Raw genomic sequence first — 22233 nt, 5'->3', positions numbered from 1 at the left:
CCGCTACATTGAGTGACATCAAGTCACGAGCTATCACAATGGCGAAAAGCGAAGCGAGAACAAGGGATCAAAGATGCATACCTTTCGGCCATTTCATCGAACACCTCGCCTGCGGTGGAAGCAATGCCGTTGAACAGCATCGTCGGGGAACATCTCGCCGGGGCGGAGGGAGTGGACGAAGGCGCCGGCCTTTTCATAGGAACCTTCTTCCGCTTCACGCCCGAAACCTTGCTCACCTTCTCCGCCGGCGCCCGGGCAGATCGTGCGGCGGCGGCGGCGGCGCCCGGCGCGTGTGCCTTTCCGGCGGGGTCAACCGGATTGCCGCCCTGCACGACAACGTTGCCCTGCCGCTTGTGGGCAGGCGCGTTGGTGCCTTGGGCGACCGCGGGGGCGACATGGCCGGCGACGAGATCCGCCGGAGGGGTTTGCGCGTGCGCGACCTCCACAGTGACGGGGGACGGTTGGGAGGCTTCCATGGCGGCGAAGAATGATGGGGAAGATGGACCGGAGCGCGCGGTGACGGGGCAATGGCGGCCGAGGAGCGGGAACGGCCGCGCGGAAATTTCCCTCGCGCCAAATCTCGCTGCGGATAGGAGGCGAGCTCGGGTCGGCCTCCCACCCCGTGAATCTAAAGGTTAAGGGTGAACTTTTGCCGCGCCACGCAAAAACTTTTACGGATCGGACGCATTTGCGGGGCCTGGTTAGGCAGAATTTTCCGTGCCGATCTGTATTTTAGCGGTTATTTTGCGAGTCGCGGCGTTATACAGGTTTAGACAATCTCGGCATGAAGCTCGGTCGACAGAACCCCCAGACGAGGCTGGGCTGACTGCCACGGGCCTGCGGCGTAGGGGACGGGGATGCAGCACAGCTTGATTTGAACGCGTAGGATCGACAGAGAAAATGGTGTATAAAAAAACAGATGTCCGGCCGGTCAACGGGTGGCAACCGGCGAGGATTCATAAAACAGCCTATGTTTTTCGACGTAATTTATCACCTGAGTTAGCTGGGCGGCTGGCGGCGTGGGGGTTGACATAGAAACCAAGCACACCCTGTTAGCCCAATTGACAATTGAATGCCGTTTGGAATTCGTCTGACCAAGCAGTGGGCATGTGCCATCTCAAGTTCTCAACCACTGCATTTCATTTCTCGTCGTGCAAGTCTTTAAGATCATTTTTCAGATCAAATGCAGACCAGTTCAGGCTGGATGGCATTATATATGAGGGACCGTATCGACATGGAAGCAATGGGGCATTATGGTAGAGATCAAGTTATTGGCATTGCGTCGTTGCCGCACTTAACAATGGACGGATGGATAGACAGCTAGCTAGGCCGTCGCACTGACTGGCGTGAGATAAGCTAAGAAATTCTCCCACCGAGGGTGCTCCACCTCCACTGCTGATTGCTGCCGCGTCGGCAGTCCACCGAGACCAAACGGCCCACACTTTCTTTCTACCCGCTCGCACCGAGCCGGTTTTTTTTCTTCTTGCGAACGGAAATGAGCCGATGGTTGCTTTGCCCTGCACGTGAGTGGAGATGGTCCGATCGTCTTTCCGAGAGAAACACGGGATCGATCGATCGTTCGTCGTCGCTGTCCGAAATCACATGATGCAGTTTGACCCCCTCTTGTCGCCTGCGTGCCAAACGGGTTTGCATCTCACGACTGACGTGCCGCTTTTTTTACGCGACTGCATCTACTCCCCCACTTTCACGCACGAGCAATGACGGCGGTAGTGAAGACAGTTCGTAAATATCTCCGCGTTTCAAATAGTCAGAGAGAGACAGTGCGACTTGTGCTGGCGCAACCGTCCGTTTTCTCACATGGGAAGACGGGCAAACGGCCAAAAGCTTCACGCGTCCGTAGCTCCGGCAAGGCGACGCTGCTTTGAACGTCACGGGCGCCAGCCAGCCACCGGGAGCGCAAGGAAGCTCCTCTGCTGCGACGAGACATTCATTCCCCCCTTCCACTAGCCCCCAGTCTTCTCATCTCATCATCTCACGGGAGAGAGAGAAAAGAAAAAGTAAACAAGGCCTCGGGACAGACCAAAAGCAACAGGTTAAAAAATAGTTGCGCTCACAGTTTCCTCCCACCCCCCGCCGTCCCGTCCTTCCGCCCCATTTCCGCGTCTCGGCGTGCGGAAGTCAACCCCAACCCACCCCCGTCCGAGCGCCCCGCAGCAGCCCGCAGGAAATCGCCGCGAATCCGGCGGCCATGTTCGGCGACTCCGACGGATCCAAGGACCCCGGCGCCGCGCCGCCGCCCGCCGACCAGCCCTTCCCCAACCGCGAGCTCACCCTCAGCAGCTACCTCTGCGACAAGCCCACCCTCGCATCCGCCGCCGCCGCCGAGGCCGCTGCTTCCGCGGCCGCAGCGGCAGCAGCACCGGGGCCCTCCTCCCCTCCCAACCCCAACCCCGCCGCCGACGCCGCGGCCGACGCCGCCAACGCCAAGCTCTGCGTCGAGCGCGACTTCCTCCATCTCTCCGCGCCCAAGCGCGGCGATCCCCCCGGGGACGATTCCTCCGTGGTCGGCGGGAAGAAGCCCCGCCTCGACTCCCTCCAGCTCTCGCTCTCCCTCCCGTCCGACGGGCCCGGGCAGGGGCAGGCGCAGGCGCAGCAGCAGCAGCACCTCCCGTCGGTCCCCGCCGCCGATGGAGATCTCCGGGCAGCGTCGGCCGGCGCCGCCGCCGCGCCGCCCCCCAGGCGGACCTACAGCGCCACCACGGGCCGCACCCGGAGCATCAACTCCGACGACATGTCCTACTCCTACTCCATGTTCTCGCACAACCCCAGCTGCTCCCTCACGCACAACTCCACCGACATCTACGCCGCCGGGGAGGGCACCAACGGCTCCGTGCACAGCAGATTCAATTTCCGCCCCATGGGGGACGGCAGCGTCGCCTTCGCCACGCCGCCGATGAAGGAGGGCACCTCCGCCTTCTTCCCCACTGAGCTCCCCGCCAAGATGGCGGCGGCCAGCGCGGGTGGCAGCTTTGACGGCGGCCGCGGCGGGCATACGTCGCGGCCTGATAGGATCCTGCGGGACATCGTGTCGGACTCTGTGTCGGCCATGGCGCATGTGCTGCAGGAGTTCCCCAGCGAGTCTCTGGAGGTGCTGCGGGCGGCGGTGCGGAGCATGGTTGATGCTCCGGAGAAGAGGGACGAGCTGGCCAGCCTGCAGCGGAGGCTGGAGCGCAGGTCGGACCTGACGGCCGAGGCACTGGCGCGGGCCAACAGGACGCAGTTGGAGATCCTGGTGGCCATCAAGACTGGTTCGGCCGCGTTTGTCACCGGCAAGGGCCGCGTACCAAGCAGCGAGCTCGTGGAGATGTTCCTCATGACACGGTGCCGCAACCTCAACTGCAAGAGCATGCTGCCTGTGGACGATTGCGAGTGTAAGATTTGCTCCAGCAACAAAGGGTTCTGTGGCGCATGTATGTGCCCGGTGTGCCACAAGTTTGACTGTGCTGCAAATACCTGCAGCTGGGTCGGTTGTGACGTTTGCGGCCATTGGTGCCATGCTGCGTGCGGTCTGGAGAGGAACTTGATCAGACCAGGCCCGACACTCAAGGGGCCGATAGGGACGACTGAGATGCAGTTCCAGTGTCTTGGTTGCAGCCATTCTTCTGAGATGTTTGGATTTGTTAAGGAGGTGTTCAATTGCTGCGCAGAGAACTGGAATGCTGAGACGCTGATGAAAGAGCTAGATGTTGTCAGGAAGATATTTGCTGCTAGTGATGATTTTGAGGGAAAGGGGCTTCATGCCAAGGCTGAAGAGGTCCTCAGCATGCTTTCAAAGAAAGTTATCTCCCTGCCGGATGCATTGAACAACATGCTGCAATTCTTCAAATGTGAGATCTCTTTACTTTACATTCTAATAAAGCACCATGTTACAAACTTGAGTTCTCTAAATGAATTATTACTTGCTTTATTATTTGTTTTAGCATGATCATGTCGCATCTGCATACACTTTCCATGTGGGTCCCCCCTTTAAACTGCTGGGAAATACGATCATTATGTATATTTTGTGCTACACACCATCTCTGTCAGTCATGTTAGGTATTCACAGTTTCTTCTGTTTGACCCATATTCGGGGAATCCATTTGCTGTGACACTACAACTATGGCATTGCTCAGTCATGTTTAGGTGTTCACAATTTGTTTCCGGTTGTCACATATTTGGGAATCCTTTTGTTGTGCGGCACTACAACTCACCACTTTGCCATAAGGATGTATGCATGGCCACATCATCGGTACATTTGTAGATATGCACAATGAACTTCCAGTCATATAGCACTGCAATAAGGGCAAAGCTGGATAGTGTTTTGGCTGAGTGACTTTGATTCAATTGAGTTCGAAAGGAAAAAAAATGATTATAGCATTAAGCCAATGGCTCTAAATGAACGAGTTAACCTTGAATGTCTTTTTTTTGCCAACAGTAGCTTTCTTGAACTCTGTTGGAAAACATATTGCTCCTACTGAACCATGAACAGTTAAGGGTTCCAAAATGTGATGTTGGGCATGATGTAAGAATCAAAATGCATATTCTGTTGAGACTAAATCTATTATAATACTCCCACCTCTCCAAATACAACGAAAATCTGGTGTCATTATATATGTTCTTTTAGAGCAATGGAAAATAATTCCGACATAGTTTTATAGAATTTCTCAGGCACCACAGCTCTAATTAATCTTTATGTTTTCACAGATGGCGTTACCGACTGCTCTGTCACTGGCAGCAAGTCCAAAGGCATATTGGCAGCAAATCAGGCGAGCCAATCTACGATTCCCCTTCTATCTCCGGCCATCAGTCCACCCAAATCCTTCAATTTCAATGCCAGCACCTCCATTCTCGACTCACAGATTGATGCGCTCAAGACCAGCCCAAAGTCCCTCTCTATTGAACCCTGTTTTGGCTCCAGCTCAAACCCATTGGCTATTGAACCCCGTTTTGGCGCCAGCCCGAAGCCGCTGTCCGTCGATTCCCGTTTCGGCGCCAGCCCGAAGCCGCTGTCCGTCGATTCCCGTTTCGGTGCCAGCCCAAAGCCGCTGTCCATTGATTCCCATTTCGGCGCCAGCCCGAAGCCGCTCTCTATCGAGCCCCATTTCAGCACCACCTCAAAGGACGACGAAGCCTCCACCCTCGAGACCGTCGTCAAGTGCAAGGAAGCCGAAGCAAAACTGTTCCAGAAGCTGGCTGACGATGCCCGGAAGGAGGTGGAGAACTACCGGCAGATGGTCCGCAACAGAATCCAGAGCATGGAGGAGGAGTACGCGTCGAAGGTGGCGAAGCTGTGCTTCCAGGAGGCAGAGGAGAAGAGGAGGAAGAAGATGGAGGAGCTCAAGACGCTGGAGAACTCGCACTACGACTACCACAAGATGAAGCTGCGGATGCAGACCGAGATCCAGGGCCTGCTCGAGCGGATGGAGGCCACAAAGAAGATGTGGGTGTAGAGAGGAAACCCGGTAAAAAAACAAAAAATCACCGCCTGCTGCTCCTGAATGCCTGGAGATGCGTTGCTGTTGTTGTCCATTAGAGTGGAATGGTTTCTAAACCAAAGCTGTTGTGTTCCATCTGTAATTTGCTCTTTTTTACTACCCGTTGTTAACCGTTGTTATAAGCGGAGGAGGCCTAACCTTGCGCCGGCGGATATAACTTGACAGCATTTTCAGTTCGTTGCTTGCTCATTGCCTGATGGTGTGCAGAGTGCAGTCGTTGGGTCATGACCTGTGCATTTCGCCCCATGCCATGTTATGCCATGCTATAATTGGCATCGTCGTCATGGGAATATTTCAACTTCCCAGCTTGTCATTTTCTCCTCTCTTTTTCGATGTTTTTTCACTGTTGGTGTGCGCGTTGTGATCCCGCGTGGATTTTCTTGTTCGGTTGTTGGCCCTGATCCTGGCCACAGCTACAGGCTGCAACTCCTGTTAGCACATCATGGTCCGACAGCAGCAGCGATGGCCTCGACCCCGACCCGTCGCTCACCGTTGTACTACTCCGGCTCCGCCGCCGAGAGCGACGGCGCGGGAGGCGTGTCGACGCCGCACTGGCCGGGACGGGAAGTCTCACACGACAACATTATTAGCAAGGAAAAGGGAAAAAACATTCTGGAGTTCATGGACACAGCAACATGATTGATTGATCACATGAATCTTTAATATACCGCGGGAAGTTGTAGGGTACACGCTACTACCAATACCACAGAAGAGCACCAAAACTGTACAGAAATACTTCCACGAGCGTACGTACGTACGTACCCACGCACGCATGAAACAAATACGGGTCGTCTACCACCATGATCTGTTGATCGGCGTCGGGAGCCTGACGAGTTGCACCAACCTAGTACGTAGTATAAGCGCAGCGATGGACGGCGTACGGATGGCGGCTAGAGTCTAAGCGTCAGGTCGGGCTCCTCGTCGGCTTGCACCACGACGCTGCCGCTGCCGCTGCTGCTGCCGAAGTTGGGGCCTGAGTGGAGGAGGGGGAGCACGCCGGCGCCCGGTGGCGGTGGCCTGAAGCTGCCGGGCCACCCGAAGCTGACCTCCTCGTCGCCGCCCACGAGGAACGGCATCGGGCCCAGCAGCGCCCGCGCGCGCGCCGGCGCTGCCAGGACCGCGGCGTCCTGCTGCTGGTGCTGCTGCCGCTCCGCCTGCGCCGCCGCGCCCTGGAGCGCCGACGCGTGCGCCTGGATGCCGATGGGGTACAGCCCGGGGGAGCCGTAGAGCGGGAGGGAGGCCACGTCGGCGTAGCCGTAGGGGTAGGCCTCCAGCCGGTGCACCGCGCGCCGGGCCAGCGTGCGCTCCCGCCGGTGCGCGTTCTGGTGCCCGCCCAGCGCCTGCGAGCTGAAGAACTTCCTCTGGCAGTAGTTGCAGGTGAACACCCGCGTCGGCTCGCGCGCGGCCTGCCCGCCGCCGTTGTTGCTGTCGGTGGTGCTCGACTCGGCGGTCGTGGTGGCGGCGGCGGCGGCCGCGGTGACGGTGAGCGACAGGTCGAGGGCGAGCTTGGGGCCGGAGGAGGTGTTGGACGCCTCGTTGTTGTTGGACGCCGCCTGGCTGCTGATCTCGGACACCTGATCCTCACACGCTTCTTGGACGCTGCTGCTCTTCATCTCTGAACAATCTCTCTCTGTCTGTTTTCTTTCGTTGCGCTTTGTTTGCTCCTTTATCTATCTCTCACCTGCATGCGTCCAGAGAACAAGCCAAGTCATGTAAGCAAGTGCATGTGTTCTTCTGTACTTGGTGAGATGATTTGATGCACAAACTGAAAAGGATCGCTTGTTTCTAGTCTCAGCTGCACTCATTGACTCACTCACCACAGTTGTACAAGGATAAAATAGCATGTGTTGCTCTTGTCAGTGTGATGATCATGGCAAACTGAATCTTACAAATGGGAGTGCTTGCAATCAGATAGCCCTGTGGATAAGCACTATGGAGTCTGAATTGACACACCTTTTGTTCTCCGAAATTGCTTCCGGCTTACGTGATTCCGAAGACGACAGTTCATTATGCTGTCGATTTAGGAATCTAAGCAAGTTCAGATTTATCCAGATGACTAAAGGGCTGCTAGAGGAGCAGAAGCAGAATTTTTCAAGCTTCATGTGTGCTCAATAACTGAATGTGTCTGAATGTGGAGTGCAGGCAGATCAAGACAAGTATCCGATCCATTGCTAAGCCTGGATATGCTACGTCTGATGCCAAATCAGAGGACAAACAGATGAAAAGCGTGGCCTCTTTTCTGCTCCGGGAATCTCTAAAACGGAACCTTATCTGAAAGGAAAGGGTCCAGGAATAGCACATTCAGTTGTTGTCATGAAAAGATGGAAGCCCTGGTGTTCCCATCCAAATCCCTGTGGTGTTTCTGGAGATCTGATGAGAGCACGAATATAAATGCTGGACAGCTACGCCGAATTCACCGACAGAGAATGCTTTTTTGTTTTGTCAAAGAGGCCCAAGAAACAAGACTTCCCTGGTGGTGTTTTGATGTGCCTGCTACAAGTGATCTGATACCAGTGTTTCTGAAGACCACTAGGTTGGACTTGTTTTTGTCCATGCCATTGCAGATATCACCAGATCACCACTACCAGACTGCATTACAAATAAGCTGAACAACACCAATCCTGTAGGTTGGAATTATGCATCATAGTACTACTCGATGGCAACTGGAGTAATAATACTGAGAATTAATTTTGGGAAAAGTAGTGTCATGCACCACAGCTTAGTGATGGAGTAGAGTATCTTATTTAGGAGATATATAAATTATTGAGGCACTTGGACCAGGAGATTTGCCAATTTTGGCAAGACACATGAAGCAAAAAAAAAACATAATTATTCAGAGAAGAGACTGCCAAATCCCATCAACTCTTGTGTGTATAAAGAACAAAACCCTGATGGAGCGACGTGCTACCAACCGGCAGAACAGGAGTGGGCATGGACTGGAGCGCACACGAACTAGATTCATACTACTGCGATATATTGTATTGTACCGTAACAAAAAAAAAGCCCGTGCTTGAGTTGAATGAACCATCAAAGCAAAATTACTTGAAAGATCTTGGCTAGCCCTTGATCTTGACTAGACCGAATTGTGCCGAACTCCCTTGATCCGCCGAACAAGACATGCGTGCACAAAGAATTACTCTGCTCAGAACCGAGAAGGCAAGGATGGATGAACTAAAAAAACGCCAGAATCAAGAAGAAAAAGAAGAGGAGGAAAAGCAGTAAAGATGCATGCGCTTCTGCAAGGAGAAGAACCGAATTAATTACCTCGAACACACCCCTCCTTGCGTCTCCGATCAGCCCCACACCACTCGCGAAGAAGATTTGAAGAAGGAACCCGTAAGTCAGGCCATGGCTCCCCGCCTCCAAGACCTAGCGCCGCCTGCGCGCACCGACTGGAAGGGGGGAGGAAGGGTGAGAGGCGAAGTGAGGAGGAGGAAGGAGGGGAGGGCAGGCAGGCAGGAAGGTGGTGTGTTCAGTTGAAGTGGTGGCACCCCCTCTCCGAGTCGAGCCCACTGTGGTGTTTAATTGTGGAGGAATGCAGAGGGGTTTGGTAAATTACTGGTAGGGCGGGGATGAGATGAGACGCGATGGGATGCGAGACAGACGGACAGTGGTCAGAGCTCGGAAGTGGTACAAGAAAAGGATGTATCTCATCTGATACAACAAGGATGAGATGAGATGAGACTGGGCATACACACACACACTTCTGGCTTTCCTTTCTACTTTTCTTTGTACCATGACCATCAGTGGCCACTAGCTAGCGCCACCACCATCCGAGAAAAGCAGCCGGAAAGCGCCCCACAATTGCTAGACAATTCAGGCTGGAGCTGCTATGCTCCTGCTCTGCTCGTTCCTTCCTGGTCTAGCTAAGGCTAAGCTAGCACTTGTTTACTCCTAGGGTTAAGTGTGCTCCATCTACCCATCCATCCAGTACTACATGATAATAATTATAATTACTAGGTGTACTGTTGGGCAAAAAAAACTGAAGCAAAATTGTATGTAAAAAAATAAAAAGAGGAGTTCAAAAGGATGATGATGCGCAAGGTATGAGAGAGTTGCACGGGACCAGAGGGTGGCATGATACTTTAGTCAGGGGTGAGTCAGGATTGTGCCCTTTTTCCGTTGCGCATTGCATTGCATTGCTCTCTTGTTGTTGCGCAACATGACATGCCGATGCCATGCCTCCCTCCCTCCCAGAGTTTATTACTGGTACTTGCTTGGGTTTGTTTGGGCGGTGGCCGGTGTACTTTCATTCATTTTTTTTATTTTTCTTCTGCCATCTGTGCTGTGCCCAATGGTATGGTCATGGGGTCATGGGGTCATGAGCAGTGCGTGAGTTATTTTCCTTGTCAGAAAGCAGTTTGAGTGTGGCTTTTGCGTTCCCTCTGCGCCTGCGTACTGCACAACATGCCTGCCTGCAACTTAACTCTGCTCCTCCCACTGCCTCCGTCCTTTGCCCTGCTGTTCTCTGATGGATCCCATGCAATGCCACTGCCACTGCCATGCCATCTCCTCCCGATGGTTGCAAGGGGGACAGCCCTGTGAAAGCTCCTCCTCCTACTCCTATGATGCCATCCCCATCCTTGTGACAAGACTTCTTTCTATGCAACCACTCCTAAAATGTGAGATCTTTTTTTTTGCGACTTTTCTTGTGGGGAAATGCAGAGAAAGTGAAGCGAGAGATCTGGAGTTTATATCGGCAACAAGTGCGTGCCATTGTGTACAGCAGCATTGCAGTGACACCACATGATGCCCGAGTCAATCAATTGCCCCCCCAAAAAAAAACGACCGCCCACTTTATCTCTTCTTTTGCTGGGAAAAAAACAGTCACAACTCACAAGTGATGAGTTGAACGAGCAGGACCACCTCTCCTCTTTCTTATGAGGAGTCTCTCCCCCGGCTGCCCCATATATGTACGTGTATGTTGTGGTGTTGGCCACGATGATCTCATTCCGTTTGGTCACCGCATACACACGACATCGAAATGCTCCACCAGCTCACACAACAGCATGGAAAAGGCATCAAAAGCGTGCCATGGCCATCCCCCCACGTGATTGACAAAAGCGCCCGACTGGTGACAAACAAAAGAGATCAAAAGGCAGCTGCCGCAACCTTTTTCCCTTCATGTTTGAACAGGATGATGGATATCATGGATGCGAAGACCTTTTGTTTCAACTGGAGATAGACTCTGGTAAACGGACGGGTAAAAAGAAGAGAATGTATGCTGCCAAAGTGCTGTTTGGAGACCAAAAAACACAGAAAGTAAAAGAGTGGATAGATCAACTAAAGTGACTGGGCTAGAGCTACGGTGTTGCGCGGTCAACATGTATCTCGCAATCGATTTAAGATTGGTACGAAAATGACCGGGAATGTTTCACATAAAATTGCACTATAGATGAGAATTATGCATCTGAAACCGCCGACATAAGCTTGCAAACTATAATGAAAATTGTGTATAGCTCAAACCACTGACATTTTCAGAAACGACATTAAGGGGAATTCCTGTAAAACCATCCTTTGGTAATATGATGCAAGATCATAATATTTCAGTACAGCATACACATTAGTAACTCTGGATGTTATAAATTATAACTATAACAAGCATCAGTTCTGGTCAACCAGCAGCTCTACAACAAGCATCTTATAAGCTAATCCCGCAAAGTCTCAAATATAACTTGGGGATCTTTACATACTGCTAAGGTAGCATCTCACACAAAAGCAGGAAAAGAAAACACCATAGAGCGGCAGCTGCCACGTCCGGACAAAGAAGACGAAGAATCTGTAGCCATCATGTTGAATCCTATGATACAATCCTACCATCTCAGCCAAAAATCTAATTGCACACATGAATACCTCCTAATTATCTCCGGCCTATCATGTCACCTCCAGTTTATCTGAAAAGGTCCAAGAAATATTAGGTTTCGTGCTCTGTAATGGCAGTGGAAGCTAGTACCAAGTAGTTTTATGCCTTACATCAGCAGTCAGAAAGTGAAGCCGCGGCCTTCACTGCTTCACAAGTTTCCATTTGGCTTCTCACTATCAAGCGCTTTAAGCTTTTCCTGCAATCATTACGAACGTCTCACATATATAATAACTATCAGCTTTGAGGATCTACACAATAAAAACACAAGGAAAAACTTACATGCAAAGATGTATTTTCTGAGGTCAAGTTATCACACTTCTCCTGAAGTTGTTTCAATTCTTCCTTCAGTGAACTGTTCTCCTGCTTCAGCAAATCAGCTCGACTGGCTACTTCCTCCCATTCAGCCTGTAGTATAACACCATTCATAAGGCAACATAAATAATACATCGCAAATAAGTAGTAAATTTCCATTAAGGCGTCCTTTTGGCATAAAGAAAGAAATGTATGTACAAATTTTGGAGGATTGGGTCCCTATAGGAAAAATTCCTATGGTGCCGTTTGGAACAAACGAATAGCTAGCTCATCAGGATTGCCCTGAGAAATGGCCTATTCCATAGGAATTTGGAGGAAGATTAACACTACGTGTTTTTCTCTCTTTTGTGTCTAGAATTCCTGCATTCTTCGTGTCTATAGTTTTGAAGTTTTTTCCTATGTGCATGCCTACACCAATATTCCCATGGTTTTCCTATTCATGTGTTTGTAAACTTATTGTATTCTAAATATACCACTTTCCAAAGAAATAGCATGACATCACACATATAATTTGAGCCCGTGTACACCCAGCCATGGCATAATTTGGGTACAGCAGTTTCCAATATCCTTAGCAGGAAAAGTAGATATGGTTGGTAACTTGGTACGCTAGCAGCGTGAAAGTTCTCAGTAAGCCAAAACAACCAACTATGAACGAATCATGCAGGTATCAGAGCCAGGAAATAACCAAATAAGTACATAGTTGACCTAAATTTTTATCGGCAGGATATTCATCATGTTTTCATCTACATGCATGACTTCAGGAACAAATGTATGGTGAAAAGTTGAAGATGTGTCTCAAGTAATTCGCTTTTAGCCCTACGAAAATGCAGGTACCAGTTTTCATTAGTTATTCAAATGTTGTAGTCCATGTTCTCTCTGCGATGCTGGTTCGATAACCACATTTTTTCAGACAATGTTTGCACACTTATTTATTCTTCAAAATTTCAGATTATGCCATCCATTGAAGATGCTACAGAAAAAAACATCACTGTTCTAGACTACTGGCGAAGTTTGCAGGCACACATGCATGCCGACAATGATCATGCATAATTAGAAATATTCCCATGGAGTCAATTCAAACAAGTCCAGCCAATATCCAAATCCACCGCTGTTTAGGCTAGATTTAGGTACAATTCACTAGTTTAAAACTTAATACTGGCCAGGTACGCTACAATAACTAGACACCAGATCTGATAGTGGTCGCTTGCAGTTGCTGAACTATACTCCGCTGAACTTTGTTTAAAATCCGTTATAAAAGAAAATCCACGAGAGCAGGAAAGACTTGGTTAGCAAAATGGTAAAATAGGTAAACGCTGCCTATGCAAACGGGATTGTCATAATCTACCGCAATGCCAAATACAGTCTTAAGCAGTCCATCTGAAGTCAATCCTGAGCTATCTCCTCGTCTTATTGCAGTCTGCAACTAGAGAACCATCACCAACTGGTTCTTTTCTCCAACAACTTGATCTCTCCTAGATAAGCTATCAACAGTCCAAACTACCCTGAAGATGCACGTGCCCACAAATAACACTGAACCGATCATGTGAATTATGCAAAAACTACAGACCTGCTTGCGCAATCTAGAGCGACGAGCTGATTCCCTGTTTGATTGCTTCCGTTTTTGTTTCTTCACTTCTCGTTCATCCTACATTAACAAAAAAAGCATACCTGAGAAAAAAGAAGTACACGGCAGGGCCCTGGGATAAAATAACCAGGAGAACTAAAGCCTAAATAATAACAGACCTGTATGACCGGATCACTAAGAACGATATCACGAGAATTTGATGAAGGAGCAGATGTCGGTGCAGCGACAGCTTTGCCATGCATAGGTACAGAAGTAGGAGCACCCCAGTAATCCACTCCCATGCTTACACCAGTTGCTTGGCCAGGCATGGGAGGGGGAACAGGCCAATATGGCATCATAGGGTTAAGCACAACTGGCCCAGAAGATACTTGTGTGGGCTCAACTGCTGTGCCCTGAGCAGTGACTCCTTTATTGCTAGCATCTGACCAAAAGAAACAATCAGATTGTAGTTATTTCCTAACAAAGATAACTTGGCAAGTACTCAAATATATATGCATTTTATAAGATTCATAGTACTTCCTCAATCCTTTTCTCCCCACTTCCCAATGAGGCGCTGAGTACCAATTTTTAAATATTACTCCCTCCGTTCCTTTATATAAGGTTTTATTTGGTTTTTCAAAAGTCAAACGAGGCCATGATTGACCGAGTTTTTAGAAAAATATATCAATATCCACAATACAAAATTTATATCATTTGATCCATCATGAGAAGTTGTTTCATATTTTATCTATTTGGTATTTCAGATGTTATTAGTTTATTCTATAATCTTGGTCAAACATTCAAATGGTTGACTTGCACGGGAAACAATATACCTTATATTCTGGAACAGAGGGAGTACACTAGAGGAGATTTTAGGACCTACCATTAGCCGGGCCGTGCTCAGAACCATCCTTTGTGTGTGAACCCTGCAGGCAAATTATTCGTTTATGTCGGTCTTAGGTAAGAATGACGACGGTAATATCGACCATACAGGACAAGAAAGCATCTAGTTTGTCCAACGACTAGCAGGATAAGCACGTGTTTCAAACAACATGAACAAAATTGGCAATGATAAATCTTATACAACTACCAAAGATGCATGCAGCATAAGGAGGGTGACCAGCAGTTGATATTAACACGGAATCAAATATAGTAAGAAACTAATAATAATCAGCACATCTGTTAAAAGGTGCTGGCCGTGTAACAATCAAGAATTCAAATAGAATGGCTACCATTCAATTCTTCAGAATTGCCACAAAAAAATAGAGCTGGTAATCATTGGTCAGTATCCTCTTAACCAGGAGGTTGCTGGATTTAGCAAAAGGCCTGCACCCCGACCAGAAGCAAAATCCAATTGATTTGGTCAGTTCCCTCTTTGCTATATAGAACGAGTGTGCAATGCTACCAAATAGCACCTCTATATGTACTGGATCGGCAGTGCAGGTGTCATCTGGCAATAGTCAAAAATCGGAAAGTTTGGTGGTTTCTCATGCCAAACAAGACCTACAACTGGGAGAACAGTGAAACAAAAAGTAGACTGTTTGGAATCTCTACCAGAATACTAATGAACTTAATGAAGATAAACATAAAAAAGGTAAATATGATGAAATTACATACACTTTTAGAATTTGTACTGCTTCCTCCAGAATAACTTCCGCTTCCACTCTTGCTGCATATCAAATATTGAGGACTCGTCATTCATCCATTAGAAACACATGAACGAAATAAAAGGAATTACCTTTGTGAAGAACCTTCATTAGAGGATGACACTAAAGGTTTTGCAGGTGGCGTTTTATCTTTTACTGTAACTACATCCAGACTACCTAAGCTTCCTTTGGATCTCTTCAGGGGAGTCTTCCGCTTATTTTTGTTTGACTTATCTGTCTCCGACCCTCCAGCGCCAGATGTCTAATAATGATGAAACAGAAAGGGAAATTTTAAAACATGAATCCCTATGCAGCACAATAATTGAATAGTGATAAATTTTAAGTAACAAGTTTGACAGTAATGTTTCCAGACCCGAAATATAAGGACACACAGAAAGACTCTAAGAATAAACTTCCGAAAAGTATCAGGTGAAATTGTTCTTTTGTTCTACCGAGCAATAGAGCAGCTAAAAGATGTCAATAACTTACAGGAGTTTGAACTGTCCCATTTGGTGCTTGAACAGGATATGGGCTGTATGGGTGTGAGCCCTGATGTGGAAACATTTAGAGCCATACAGAAGCATGATAAAATTATACAGCCAAGTAAAATAAAAGAGAGTGGACTACCGGTGGCATAGGAGCCTGCTGATATGGTGTGCCTTGAGCATACATTGTTGCGTATGGTGGCGGTGTCCCATAAGGAGGCATCATCTGCCAGCGGATGAATTCAAATTACATGTTAGAATACTAATTCCCCAAGACTTTCAGAGGTTGTACTAGCGAATAATGTGCTTCGTAAGTATTAGCAAACCCTATGACCGAAGGTTAAAGGATCTGCCTAACTCGCACATCCATAGTTAACTAGCATAATTCTTGAATAACAGATTAAGTGATAGTAGCCATCCAGTTATTGATTACAACATTATGTCGAAATAACAGTAATTAAACACTAAAAATATAGATAATGTACCTGTGGACCCCACATATATGGATGCCCCTGAGGACTTGGAGCCACCGTTGAATGAAAATAAGCCGGCGGGGTCATTTGAGTCGTACCAGGGACATTATAGTATGCCTAAAGATGTATGCTAGTTATTATAATAATAATAATAAAGGTACTAGATCATTAGAAAGGAGGGATAGTCTCATTCTATGAACCTGAAACTGGGACCAGTCAGGATATGCTGTAGGAGGATTAGTAGGTGTACTCTGTTCATTCTGGAACAAGTAAAACAAGGTAAGATAGTGACAATAATTACTCATGCAGTTCAGTTTGTTCACACAGACCTGTGCTGTCAACGATTTCTGGGATTTGGACCTAGTGGCCACATCTCCCTTTCCCATTATTATTTCCTCGTCTCTAGTCCTCTCTTCCTTTCACCTCCTAAGTTACAAAAAGTAACGCGGGGTTTTCCCTTTATAGCAAGAGAAAACAACTTGGGTTGATGGCTATAGGCAACACATAATAAAGTCCATCAGAAATCAACGATTATTGAAATCAAGGACCTAGACTAACATTAAAATCATCTCCTATCTGCAAAGAAAGAACAAAGAAGATTGACACTACGCAGATAAGAAGTACATTGGAAATATCTAGGCCTGACCTACAAAAGGTAGAAGCACTGTCAAGTGGAAAATTCTACACCCTACATACCAACCAAGGGGTCACATCCGGATAGTGCTGTTAAACACTCGAAAACTGTTTCAACTGGAAATGTACAATTTTACGAGAAAAGCATGTAATGTACCAGGTTAGCACTTTTCAATCAACTAAAAAAAAGGACAGACCCAGTGATAGAAGCTCCCACGCCAGGTGGGGCCTTGCCCCTGCACAGTGCAATGCAGAGGCCGCATCGAGCCCAGGATCTCTTGGCACGAGTGGGGAGTACTTCACAACTGCGCCAGGCCTGTCCTTTCTCTTTTCAATCTTATATGGAAAACAATAGTTCTGAGAATCAGCTATAATGGGGAAAAAATGAGCATCTACGGCAATATGTGTATATTTAAAAATTCATTCTATTCTCTCCAATATGACCCAACATTAAAATGCTGTATATTTTATCACCCCAAGTGATCTTGTGAGATTTGGAACGCCGAAAAAGGTTAGTTCTTGTTTTAAACTACTAAACTTGACAAATGTACACAAACAACAGCAAGACCACAACACCACATTGACTCTCCAACTCATGTACTCAGAGATACGTATGCAGTGATTCACAGAACCAACTTTCGTTGCTTGATCTACATTGTGCACCTACCATACATCATATAAGCGATCATGTTCACCAGAATTACTACAACTCTACTGGCACTATATATACCGCAGGGGCGAGAGGCTTTGGGTGAATCATAATAAAAACCACATTCTAAGTAAAAACAAACAAAACACTCACACAAAAATTCAGAAGCGATCTTTACATCACTCGCCTTAATGGCTTCATCTTCAATTATATCTTTCATGGCGCTTAAACCAGATCTACCTCTTGCCAGAGTGAAATTAAAAAGTAAATATATAGGCAAGCAAGGAGGCTACATCATGGTGATACAAAAGATAGAAATTTGGCATTGCAAGAACATCGGGTAATCCAAAAGTGAATCAGAACTATAAAAAGCTAACATACATGAAAGAAATCCGTGAAATAAAAAGGCGAGCATATAAAGGAAAGGTAGCAGCTTCCTACCCACAGGCACCTTTGCTCTTTTATGTGTCCTTTGTTTCGTAGATGGAGCGATCGAATCTCTAACCAGACCTGAATGCCACAGCGAATTTTCTTCTTTATTACAAAGAATATCATAGAATGTATTGATAACATTTGCTAAAAAGACAAAAGGATAGAAACACTAATTGTACCTTGCTAAAAATAAACAATAACTATAATGTTCCAGACTAAAAATGCACATGAAACATCTTTATCCATAGCATGATTAAATTTATACCACGAGTATCCAATAAGATAAGAAGCATTACCACCATTAAGCGATTGTCATTACAGACTAGTATCACAGGGTTCATCATCAGAGTCTATAATGGGAACTATATTAAGACCATCATGATGGTGAACTTTGAGAGCAAAAACTATTAGGCGGTGCAATAATTTGCTTAATTGGGCTCCTGCTTACTCTTAAGTTGTCCTGGCAATGAGATATAGGCGTAACTGGTAGATGTTGATGGTAACTATTTAAGGTAACAACTTAGGGTGCCATCATCATCCAGCACATCCATCCAGCTGCATTTAGCGGTTAGCATTATGGGGTCATCATTCATCAGCTATTATTTTTTATTAGTTGTAGTAATTTTTGCCTCTCATATTTTTCATGTAAATTAAGGGAGATGAGATGTCAAGATAGCCTTTGCCCAAAAGAATTTGCATAGCGTGGATAAGGGGTTGACTCGTGCAGCCAGCATACTCAACGGCAGGGGCCTCAACAGCATCATGGTGAGTTGGTGACACATCGCAGAGCGGACAAAGGTGAGGCTGTCAGCCTGCCAGAGATGGATAAGGTACACAAACATGCTCTCTGTGCTAAAGAATCAAAGCACAACTCAACTACTCCATCAGCAAGTAGTAGAGACCTCAAAACAAGTTCTCCCTGTGTTACTACCCCCATTCCAAACTATAAGGTGTATTAGTTTTTCCATAAGTCAAACGTTCCTATGCTTGACCAAGTTTATAGCAAAACACATCAACATCTACAATTATGAACTAAATATAATATGAAAATGTGTTTTATAGTTAATCTAATAATACTGATATGATATTATAGACATTGGTATTTTCTCTATAAATTTGGTCAAAGTTAGAGCAATTTGACTTTTTGAAAAAAATAATCACCTTATATTTGGAAACAGAGGGAATAAAAACAAAGAACCCTACTTAAATTCGATCGTTTCATTTCCCTAGATCCATAAAGGTCACAGCTTCCCACCAAATTCCTTAATTCTTTTGAAGTAATGAAGCCAACAGACCATTGTTCTTGAATCATACTCTGATGAGTAGGATCCACGAAGCAACAGAGAATACCAGACCAAGCAACAAGAGTGTTAAACGTTTATTTTATTTTTGAATAGTTGCATCGCAAGACAGCTACGTGTTTCAAACAAGGTGATCGAACCAACTGGTAGAAATAAAGATATAAATTTCTTTTGAGGGAAAAATAAAGATATAAGTTCGTTGTGACTAAGATTTAACGCACTTGAACCTGCTGGGGTTATTCACATTACATGATTAAGTACGCAATGGGCGACGTCGTGTCAAAGTGACACGGGCACTAACAGCACTAAGTAATACGCGTCAGAACAAAATTAACCAACGGGGCAGACAGAAATCAAAAGTCTACGGAGCACCATAAGAAAGAATGGCAAATCCAGGGATCCTGAGGAGTAATTCCACACGACAATCCACCAAATTGGTCCCGAACACCACGCAGATCTAAGTAGCACCCCTAGCTGGCCCCAAATTCAGGGGCGGGTTTGGATTCGATTGCTCACGGGCGAGAGAGAACAGAGCAAATCCGACAAGGCTAGGGCTTTACCAGAAGAATGAATCAGCGGGGACGGATCTCGGCTCCACGCCGGCCCGGTGGAAGGGGGCAGAAGAATTCCGTGGAGGCGGCGAGCTTGCTTCGGCGGCAGGAGGCCCGGAGGCCGTGGAATTGGGAATTCTGGGTGGAGGCGTGGCGCATGTATGGAGATGGGAAGAGAAAATGGTCTGAACGCACTCCAATCGCAACGTCGGACAGACAAACAGGAGAGGAGGGCGCATAAAAAGAGGAATCGAGTGGCGAAGCGTGGTGTTTTACTACTTGTCCAATTCCTTTCCCTTTTTTCTTGTCCTGGAGTAATGGCTAACTTTTTCAAGATTTTTTTTCTTTTGAAAAGATGGGCCAGTGGTCAGATTGTAAATAAATTTTGGTTACATAGTTGTACCGTATCTAGACAAATTTAAGACAAGAATTTTGGGACCAAGGAAGTACTACTTAGTGTATCAACAAATAATCATAGTTAATATAAAAAATCATAGTTTTTTTTGCGAGGAAGAAATAATTGTAGCTGATATCGGGAGCGACTAACCAATGGGCTAGTGCGCACTTACTTACTGACCGGTGTCGATTCCATACATCTCGCCCGACAATATTCTGTTTTCGGGTTGGACTCTGTTGTATTTGTGCACGCATCGAAGTATTCGCTTTTCCTCCCTCCTAGCTAGTTTCGTCAGAAAAGTAGCTTGTAGTTTTTAGAAACCATCAAAAGCAGTTTGTAGCTTATAAAAATATGGACACCAATGCCTTTGATGCCCACACTCAGAGGGGTTGTGAGGGGTTTACACACCCAACCCTCTCTACAACTGTGAAGTAGCAAAATCCAATGCACATACACGATTACACAACGAAGAACGAAATGTAAAACCTAAAAACAACCAATATACAACCATCATTATTAGGGGAATTTTTTCAGCCAAATTTGTTTCTTGGGTGAACCTGTCGTGCAGTTGGTGCCAATTTATCGAGCAAATACCTTTCCATTATGTTGTTTGAATAACTTGTAATTCGACTCAAAAGACTCATCATCGTTAACAAAAATGGGACTGTCACAGCCCGATAATGATGCTGGTTCAAGAGTTTACTCTTGGCAAGAACCCAACTGGTTTGAGGATATTGTCCGGGGTCTAGTATGTTCCATCTGCATTGAGTTTTCTCTCGAACCCAATCCTTTCTTTCTTGGGACTTTTGTGCAGTATTGACTTCTTGAGCACATCACAGTGGATTTGGTGCCCTTTGAGGCTTTTCAGCACTCTAGTCTCCAGTAAGCTTTTTAACCTGAAATTCTCATCGGAGATGGTGACTAATGTCTGATACCTCCTTTTAGTGATTCGGTAACGGAACAGAAAAGTGTATCCCGCACCTATTTCTATAGAGGTGACCCTGGGTTATCGAACCCACGAGAGGAACATTCTCTTGAAGCGATGGTCTCTAGCAAGCTTATGTTAAAGGATCAACTCCATCTTTTGACTGAATCAATCAAGCAAATAGTGATTCAAACACTTATAATAAAAAGAGGTACGGGTATGAGGTCTTAATGCCTACAACCATGTTTTTGTGTTAGGACCAGATATGATCTTAATTTGTGCGCTGGAAATCACCCATCGAGATGTGCTTGTTACAAACCGAAGTGGGGGATATGTCCAAATAACATATTGACCAGCACGAGTCCTGCATCAAGAATCAGTTGTCGTACCGCAAGCCCTATCCGTCGCACGGGGTTGCCTCGATAATTAAGATAATGAAATCAAACAAGAGCTTTGGGCGTTTAATGACTACACCTCATATATCCCGAAGGATAGGATCCGTGTTAACCTACTAAACCTTACTATCACCGATGTTCTGTATAACACTTCGCGGTCTCCTTGCTCCTAGCTCCACCGTGACTCGATCTCCATGATCTGGGTACCTGCAGGGATGAAGATCGCGAACAAGACAAGAGACATCTAAAGAACAATTTTATATCACACATACTTGATGTTAATTCAAAGCCCTTCCATTGATCCCAACAATATAGAGGGTTGCAAAGCCTATGCCTCAACGCATACCTTACCGAACTACTCACACATGGAGATCAGATCGCGAGAAGAAAGCATTGAAGAACACATCTTGAAGATTGATTGATTGCAAATATCTCTTACAATGGATGCCTTGTGCGATGAACGATTACAAGTATGAACTAGTTGAGGAAGCACTATGATGGTGATGGTGGCTATGGAGATGGAAATGGCGGCGGCTAGGGTTTGTGGATGAAGAAGAAGATGATGATGATGTTCTGGCTTCTGTCGACGCTCTCCCCGTTGACATTTTGATGGGGCCCCCTTTATAAAAGTTGTTCAGGTGGACAATCTACCTCAATTTCCATGCCATATGGGCGCTCATACGGGCGCACGCGCCCATATGGAACGCCACCTTTTTCTCTGTTTTTGCATAAACGCCTCATGTTGATTCCTTCTTTCTCAATTTTCCTTCATTTCCATTTCCACACGTGATTTCTTCCCTTTTTAGCCCATTTCCCATGGAAACACACCAAAGAGAGGATTTTTGTGGAATCCTTTGCATTCATTAGTCATTACCGGAGCGAATGTCTCGTTTTTAAATGAAATATCTCATTTTAAACTAAGGTAGATGAGTGTAAAAATATCACTCATCAACTTCCCCAAGCTTAAACTTGATCGTCCTTGAGCAACATAGAGAGAAATCCGAATCATAGGGAACTCAGTTGTTTACTGAAATAACAAGAAGGTTTTGGTTCACTTACTATCGGTGCGCCTAGATAGCCCTCCGCTTCTTGACCTGAAACATAGTGTAGCT

At 46.7% G+C, this 22233-nt stretch overlaps 3 protein-coding genes across 11 annotated transcripts; 1 reads left to right on the top strand and 2 right to left on the bottom strand.

Moving 5' to 3' along the window:
* The first annotated feature begins 1678 nt into the window (after positions 1–1678).
* On the top strand, positions 1679–5684 carry LOC109775086 (protein TITANIA). The gene is made up of 2 exons (XM_020333857.4): positions 1679–3848; positions 4705–5684. Exons 1-2 carry the CDS (start codon positions 2210–2212, stop codon positions 5448–5450), a joined length of 2385 nt encoding a protein of 794 aa, XP_020189446.3. The 5' UTR covers positions 1679–2209; the 3' UTR covers positions 5451–5684.
* Positions 5685–6113: 429 nt separating this feature from the next.
* Positions 6114–9142, bottom strand: LOC109775085 (zinc finger protein 7). The gene is made up of 2 exons (XM_020333856.4): positions 8760–9142; positions 6114–7176 (listed from the first exon to the last, which is right to left on the bottom strand). The coding sequence occupies exon 2, from the start codon at positions 7106–7108 to the stop codon at positions 6386–6388; it is 723 nt and encodes a 240-aa protein (XP_020189445.1). The 5' UTR covers positions 7109–7176; positions 8760–9142; the 3' UTR covers positions 6114–6385.
* Positions 9143–10994: 1852 nt separating this feature from the next.
* Positions 10995–19673, bottom strand: LOC109775084 (bZIP transcription factor 16). 9 transcript variants are annotated; one of them, XM_020333850.4, is made up of 15 exons: positions 19414–19673; positions 17562–17630; positions 16168–16329; positions 16039–16098; positions 15851–15955; positions 15508–15591; positions 15370–15429; positions 14973–15142; positions 14852–14903; positions 14118–14160; positions 13414–13676; positions 13238–13315; positions 11638–11763; positions 11469–11554; positions 10995–11389 (listed from the first exon to the last, which is right to left on the bottom strand). In XM_020333850.4, the coding sequence occupies exons 3-14, from the start codon at positions 16222–16224 to the stop codon at positions 11507–11509; spliced, it is 1146 nt and encodes a 381-aa protein (XP_020189439.1). In that variant the 5' UTR covers positions 16225–16329; positions 17562–17630; positions 19414–19673; the 3' UTR covers positions 10995–11389; positions 11469–11506. The 9 variants fall into 9 exon arrangements, with proteins under 9 accessions (XP_020189439.1, XP_020189441.1, XP_020189443.1 ...); XM_020333852.4 differs by having other exon boundaries at positions 16168–16295; positions 19414–19667; XM_020333854.4 differs by having other exon boundaries at positions 16168–16264; positions 19414–19667.
* Between the last annotated feature and the right edge of the window lie 2560 nt (positions 19674–22233).

The sequence above is a fragment of the Aegilops tauschii genome, chromosome 4, assembly GCF_002575655.3.
Source record: "Aegilops tauschii subsp. strangulata cultivar AL8/78 chromosome 4, Aet v6.0, whole genome shotgun sequence".
Taxonomy (NCBI): Eukaryota; Viridiplantae; Streptophyta; class Magnoliopsida; order Poales; family Poaceae; genus Aegilops; species Aegilops tauschii.
Note: the sequence above shows the minus strand (reverse complement) of the source record. Positions and strands in the feature narration are given on the sequence as shown.